The sequence below is a fragment of the Osmerus mordax genome, chromosome 15 (genome assembly GCF_038355195.1).
Source record: "Osmerus mordax isolate fOsmMor3 chromosome 15, fOsmMor3.pri, whole genome shotgun sequence".
NCBI lineage: Eukaryota > Metazoa > Chordata > Actinopteri > Osmeriformes > Osmeridae > Osmerus > Osmerus mordax.
Genome location: NC_090064.1, coordinates 9813646 through 9821609, shown reverse-complemented (window position 1 = coordinate 9821609; position 7964 = coordinate 9813646). Strand labels below are relative to the sequence as shown.

The 7964-nt window shown below is 40.3% G+C and overlaps 1 protein-coding gene across 1 annotated transcript; it reads right to left on the bottom strand.

Annotated features, from left to right (window-relative positions):
• Positions 1–4469: 4469 nt before the first annotated feature.
• LOC136957501 (melanocortin receptor 4-like) lies at positions 4470–5468 on the bottom strand. Its single transcript, XM_067251462.1, has one exon. It carries the CDS (start codon positions 5466–5468, stop codon positions 4470–4472), a length of 999 nt encoding a protein of 332 aa, XP_067107563.1.
• Between the last annotated feature and the right edge of the window lie 2496 nt (positions 5469–7964).

Below are 7964 nucleotides of genomic sequence, written 5' to 3'. Positions count from 1 at the left end.
ACTTAGGTCAGTATTACTTAACATGCAATAACAGTACAAGCATTAAAACTATAAAAGTACCAAGAGTGCACTGGTTATCCTTGATTTTGTGACAATCAATTAAGTATATCACCAGAAGGCACCCTCAATTACAAATGTCTACTGTTGTAACAGGCCTCTCTTTCTTTAACAGATTGTTAAATGTTAAGTGCCCTTTTACGCGAGGACCCAAATACCTATGAGCACCTATCCCTAGCTTAGACATAACTCAGTTTGTGTTGACAAAAGGAATTAAGTTAGACTGTGGAGTCAGGTTGAGTGACAGAACTGAAGGATCCAATATTCTGAAGTGTCTTTTGTAGACAGAAGATCCAGTGTTAATTCAGAGGCTTCTCTTTTGCAAATAAATAAAAAACCTCCAACATGTCCTCTAAAGGAGAGAGAGTTAATTCTGTGTCCATGAAGAAATCATAAACTTCAGGGCAGAAGATTAAATGGTGCCCCACCGGATATTACACAACGTACCTTGGGGGCTCCTCTTGATTTATCGTCATTCACCACGGTACTCTTATTACACTGGCCTGGTTTAGCACTCATCCAGCCATCTTGTGGAATGTGTGTAATGACGACAAAATACACCTACCCACTTGCTGGATCAGGATGGAGGTCTACGTGGACATGCAGTTTAGGAGCATGTCATGAGGACCTTGGCAAACATTGTGGAGCAGCACTGTACACACTCATTTCACCTTACAAAGGAACCAGACTAGACAGAAAAGCTGCTGAACCATTGGGGCGTCTTCACAGAGGTGGTCAGGAGACAGGTGGAATGCTGCAACATACTCAGATTCACCCACCCCTTCCAATATGTGTCTCACAGGTATTTGGTCCGTCACTTTCTGGTTTGAATACTAACTACAATGCAAACAGATCCAATGTTCGTGTGGCAGTTTTTAAAATTTGACCTTGGTTCCTATGACATCCAAAAGCAGACAGAGTTTGAATTGTAGAGCGCTTATGGTACATGTTCAGGGTCAGAAAAGTCAATGATGATCTATGAGGTAGATCCAAGTATAACATTGATGTAGTAATTTCACTCAGTACATACTTTACCTGGCATATTTTCGACAGTACAGTACACGAGTTGTATGTTATGGTTAAAAGCCTTGTGGGACTTAAATCAAATGATGCTTTCCAGGCCCCTTAGCATGTCATTATGAAAGCACTGCAGGATTTTTTTTTACTGTGTCGAAATGTCAGGTTGTAGACAACCGGATAGATGACAGTTAGCATACCTAATGCCTTGCTTGTGCATAAGATCCAAATGAGCAGTTAGTTCTTGTCTCTATGGTGAATCCCAATGTGATTTGACACTGGCTGAGGTGTATGTAATCCAACTACAACCTAGAAACAGGAGCATGCAAGTGATCCTACAGACGTAATGTGCAGGCCATCTCCAGTGGAAGTTCCCAGCACCCATATAATGGCGACTTACCTCCTTATCAGAGAGAAACTCTACCATTGTTTTCTTTCACATTACACACAACCCAAATGAAAAACGAATTGTTCTCAGAGACAGAAGAGCCCTTTGGTAGAAACACATCACTGAAAGCCAGTTATGAATCACACAGAGCAATGAAGCCAGTCTCCCCCCCCCAGGTCAGACGTACAGAATGTAGTTGGTCTGACCTGTGAGCTGGGAGGGTGAGCTGACTTAACTGTGTCAGACCTACCATGTATTGCCAAACATGAAGGTGGAGGAAACCTCTCTCATAATAGAAAGCAGAAACTAGTCAGTCCATAATATCAGAAACCAAGAAACGAGAGGGACTAGTGTTTATTTCGTTTTTTTTAATTCTAGATTGGGAACAACATGACCATTGCAGCTGTCATCTTCAGTCCTGATGATGAAAAAGAGGTCAGAAGACATGCAGTAAGCAGTTAAAAGTTGAAAAAACTACACCCAAAAAAAAGCCACACACATTTTGCTGTTGCTAATGTAAGGCTAATCCTTTATATCTTAGAGAATCATTGTTGATATGGAGATTTCCTCCATCTCTTGTGATTTACAGTAAACTAACCAACATTGTGATGCGTTAGCTTCAGAAGCATTAGGTTAGCCACATCATGATATTGTGCCATTATTCTTAATTCATTTCTGTCTATACTGAAAACACATTTACATCAATCTTGCTTTGTTCTGTAGTGATCGGCAAGAGAAGATGAATCTATTCTAAACACATCGACATGAGTCGCCAATGCCAAACACCTGCACAGGAACAGAACCCCTTGAAGCTACAAAGAAGTAAGGTTTTCACAGACCATGAAGTTGTGTCAACTTACCGTAGATGGAATCAGCTAAAATCTTCAGAAAGCATATGCAATTCCAGGAGAAAATACCCTTCAAACAATGGAATACCCAAATGTGTGTGTGGCTGTTTAAATAGGTTTTTCTATAATAAACAATATCTGCTTTCAGGAGAAGCCATTGTCTCCTCTCATATGTCAGAGTGAAGCACTGGACAGGATAAAGGATGTATTATCAACAGCTTGAAATATTTGTAGGTTCTGGTTAGCATTTTACGGGAATGTTGAACGATAAAGTTAAACGGCTTGAAGAATTTAAAGTTAAGCACTGATTTACTCAAATAAACTGTCACTCCAAAGTACAGTACACCCAACAATATATTAATGCTGATCTGTAGAACTGAAGCTCAATTGATCAAAACTACATTTCTGACCTTTATACAGTAAGGTTCATATTTCTTGCTTTCAGTTTCATTGGACATTGTGAGATGACTGTGCCCACACAGTAATGTGTTTCTGTCTATTTGCTCCACAATATGAAAAGAGGCAGACCTCAATCTTCCACTAACCTAGCATGGGTTTTCTCTCAGATTTTTATATTAGTGTGAGTGGATGTCTGTGATAGCTGCCGAGTCATCATGGCTCAGTCATTGATTTATTTTGTCAGAACGAAGGTTTCTGCATACTTTTCAGAAGGAGATACCACCTTCACAGAAATGTTTGTCTTTGACAGAACTGACTTTGCCTAAAGGTTAAAGTCTAAATGAGCTTTAAACAATTGCCAACTGATGTTATGAACGTATGCTCACACAGTGGTTTTAGCAAATTTGGTTTCTTATTAACTAAAATTAAAACCTTGATTCAAACAACTACTCTGACAATGATTTTTTTGTAATTATAATATTGTATTTTGTAAAAAAATTATACTGTAAAGTGTAGAAACATTGAGCATTTCATTTGAATTGTGCCTGTATAATTACTGTGAAGTTTACAACAAGAGTTCAGTTAAGGTGATTATAGTACAACATGCTTTTAACATGATACCATCAATGATGAAAAAGCAGCAGAATACATCAAATATTTCAGTGCTAAATATGGCAGTATATACACATAATTTTTATTCAAATAGTAACAATGTTACAGAAAATACTGTGGCTTATTTTACATCACAGTGCAACATATTTAAGGCAAGGATACCAAGAAGCAGCTCATACAACCTTGCATAAAAATACATACAAGTATTTCCATCCAGATATATAAATAAGAAACACTTGAGAATGAAATTCTGTTGATGGCAAAATACAAGTGCACTGTAGGCTACACAACAAAAATATAAGCACAAGTTGTATGCATAATGAAAATATCAAACGTAAATGTGATAATCCAGTCTTCTGCGATGCAAATGTTCACACAAATCACAAGCTTTAAATGAGCTTTGAACATATAACCTTTACAAACAAGACAAGACTGGATTTATTTTTAGGCAAGGCTTTTGGAACAGTTAGAATACACAACGAAAGGATATTTTGTTCCATTGATTATGCACCTGTCAACCATAGACATCTAATAAGAAATTGACATTTTTAAACATAAGATGTTTATGGAACACAAATTCAAAATACACAGCAGCTGTTTTCATCATGGAGGTAGTCTTGGGTCAATTGTAATTTGTCTGTTAAAGTAAAATATAGGAAACATACTGCATGATATTGTGCCATTTAAGTGCAATGTTTTTCCTCAAAAAATACTCTAGTTTAGGTACAATCAGCTGTGATCTTCGGCACCACAATCCATAAAATAAATATGTTTTCAATACATGACTTACTGTACAGTTTATGGTCTCGCAATGTAAATAACTAAAGTCTAGTTAGCTTTCAAATTTCAGTTATTACAAGAGAACATGCCTGTGTTTTAAAAAGCCATGGAGAAAGCATGTTGTATCTTACAGGCTGTATAAACCTACCTCTTCAGCAACCTGACTCTCGCAATCAAGAAGAGAGATTCTAACCAATTCATCATTTAGAAACAGAACACTTCTGTTTAAGGCAAAAAAAAGGTCTGATTAGTCCTTACAAATAACAATCAAACAACACCAGTTCATTGTCTGCCTTGTTCAATCTAGCTTGGGAGAAGACCAGCTGTCCTCCTACGAGGAGATATATTCTCATAAGTTACCGTCTGGCTCAGTACTTCCCAGGGAGCTCACACACACATGGGTTCGGCAGGTTCTGCCAGAAGCAGAAGATCTCCTTGAAGGTCTTCCTCATCTCCTGGCTCCGAAAGGCGTAGATGATAGGGTCGATGACGGAGTTGCACATGATCAGGATCAGGTACATGTTGAAGTGGGACATGAAGCAGGTGCAGTAGGGGTTCCGTGGGCAGGAGATCATCAGGATGAGGTGGAGGAAGAAGGGCGCCCAGCACACCACGAACACTCCCAGCAGGATGGTGAGGGTGATGGCACCTTTCATGTTGGCCCGCTGGCGGATTGGTGCATTCCCAGGGAGGGCTGCGATCCTCTTCATGTGCAGGCGTGCGAGCAGGAACATGTGGACGTAGAGAGAAGCCATGAGAGCCAACATGGTGAAGAACATGGTAATGAGGCAGATGAGGACCATGGTGCTCTCGGAGTAGATGATGAACAGCACACCGGATGCCGTACAACAAGTCCAGATGCCTGTGATGACCAGCAGTGCCCGCCGGACAGTCACGATGTTGTGGTAGCGGAGCGCGTAGAAGATGGTGATGTAGCGGTCCACGGCGATGGCCAGCAGACTACAGATGGAGGCCAGGAGAGAGCTGCAGATCAATGAATCAAACACGTTGTCCATATTCTTGATCATTGTGCCTGGGATGGTCACATTGCCCCCGTTGATCAATGCAATGACAATGGTCTCTGACGCATTTGAGACGCTCACCAGCATGTCGGCCACGGCCAGGCTGCAGATGAATAGGTACATGGGGGAGTGAAGGTTCTTGTTCTTTATTATGGCGGTGATGACCAGAATGTTCTCTAGCAGACTGACAATGCCCAGGGTGAGGAAAACCTCAGTGGAGATAAGGAGCTGGTCGTAACATCCAGTCGAGGACTCCTTGCCATCTTTGTTTATTGGCAAGGAACCCAAACTGTGGTTCCTGTTGTGGTACCCTTGGATCAGTCCATGGTGTTGCGAGGCATTCATTGTGTCGTCTCAGATGGATTTGGTCTGTTGTTAAAGAGTTCTTGTCACCTTATCCTTTTTTGCTGGGTGAGGAGTGGGTAGGGGTCAATCCATTTCTATTTGGCTCGCTGAGTTCTTAACACGTAGAGGTTTTTATCCTTCTCTTTCATGTTGCAGATTTAAGCACCACGCAGATGAGTGAGACGGTTCTGTCCTGGTCTCCAGTCCCTTTCTTTGCCAGTCCCTAGCTTTATCCAATGGAATCATTTTCTTCAGACATCTGCAGGTGTTTGTCTCATTACTGGGTAACTCTGGCTCAGTCGCTCACTATGCCACTTCAGGAGACAATGAGAAAAAGGGAGGGAGGGATGGATGAAGAGAGAGAGAGAGAGAGAGAGGGAAAGAGAGAGAAAGAACAAGACAATTAGAGAGATAGTGAACAGAGGAGAAAAAAAAGGAGGACCATTTTTGAGAATGGAATGAAAACGAGCAAGTCAAAGAATAAGATGAGGGTTGTGAGTAAAAAAAAAAATCTAATTAGGATTCAAAGACAGTCAACCTTGAAAAAGGAAAGGAGACAGAGATGGAATGCAGAAAGGAGGATAAAAAAGAGATTGCGGCAGCAGAGAGAACGAACAGGATCAGTGGCAGGAGAGTGAGCCGCAGGGGGGGCTCCAGGATTGCACACAGCATACACATGGGCAATAAGTCACTGAATCTCTCACGTTGCGTCCCACTATTATACCCTGACACACACACCCTCCCTGCCCATCCTTCTGCTCTCCCCTCCAATCAGCTTGGAGGAGAAGGGTGGGAGGAGCAATGCTTCAGGATGGTGTGGTTAAAACCTCTGGAGATTCAGGAATCACTGAATCTCAGATATTTATGAATGTGCTTTCCTAACTAAATGTGACAGTTTCATTAGTCCTGCATGATTATATTGTAACCCTTTTCCAAAGGGCTCAACTTTACCTTTAGACTTGCGAAAAAATCAACTTGGCAAAATGCATACAGTATCATCCCTTTAATGTTGTTTAATAAAGTCCAACCCAAAACATCAGAAATCGTGAAACCTTTAGTGATGAGTACTGACTACTTTGCCGTGTAACATCATTTTGTTTGCTTTCCCTCACAGTCCTGTTTCATTGTGGTCTTCAACATTACAATGCAACATTTATCAATTATCGCGATAGAGTGAAGAACATTGTGTTGTCTGTACACCTGGTCTGTGTCTTTGCAAAAACTCCATTGCTGTAGCAAGATTACAAACCTTGAGAAAGGTTCACAGCAAGCGTTTGTTATTGTAAAGTGTATTACTGGCATAACTTGGCTTATTAACTCAAGTGAGACTACATTTACAGTACTTGTGTCCTAAACATGTCTTTTTTTACCATTTTAAAATAATTTACTTGATGTTAAGAGAGAAGTATGCACTGTCCCTACCAAACTCATAGCCTGCCAAAGTGCTGGAATAAAGAGGTAAAATGGCACCCAGTATTGGCACCATTAGAACTTCATACAGGCAGTCTGTAGTATTAGTGAAGTTCTGGTCTGAGCACTCAAAGGCTTTTTATATTAAAGGACATAACGAAAAACAGTGTTTTAACCTCTGCCAGACAAGTTAGATTTGTTTTGCCTTCATCAGCAACTTCATCAAAGGGTCTTCACGCTAATGCAGTCCTCACTTCTCCTTGTGGTTCCAGATGATAAGGTACCTCTTCATTTATTTAGCGAGCTATCTCTGACTATTAAATATCAATTATACTGAACATGAATAGATAGTTAGCAAAGCAATTACTGTTGACTGTGTCCTCCTCTATCTGCACTAACACTTGGAAGAAGCAGTCTTGAAAAATAAAAGCTTCAGCTAAATGGTGACACCCATTCTTCCATAGAGGGAGAAAACCTTGGGTGGGGACTAATTAAATCTCCACTGTGGCATAGGGAGGTAGCCTGATACAGAGGGCTCAGAGGCTCAGCCACAGAGAAAGTACATGTACATTTGTGTAAATTCTCAAAAGGAACTTAAGTTTCAGTCCACAGTCCACACTGTGATTAATACCTAATTTATCACCTAATTAATTGTAACCATGACTTGAGGCTCACAAGTCATTTAGGAGTAGAAAGATGGATAGGACAACAGTGTGTGTGTATGTGTGTGTTGGACAAATAACTTGCTCCCGGGCAACTTTATCGCCATAGCAACAAGCAGAGAATTCATTTTGAAATGAGAGCAAAACCATGACAGGCAAATTCTCTGAAAGTTGTTATATACTTCATTGGCTGTAAGAAAATATATCTTTTCAGAACATCTCGGTGAGCTGAGAAAAGATTTCTCATTTATACTTATACATTTGATATTACATAATGTGGGCAGCAATGTGCTGACATAAAAAAAAAAATTAAATTAAAAAAATAGCCCTTTTTTGTGTGCTGCACTTTCTATTTTCTCTGTGTTGCATTAGTTAAAAGCTAAACAGTGTTTCATAGATAAAGAGGGATGTGTGTGGGCGGCTG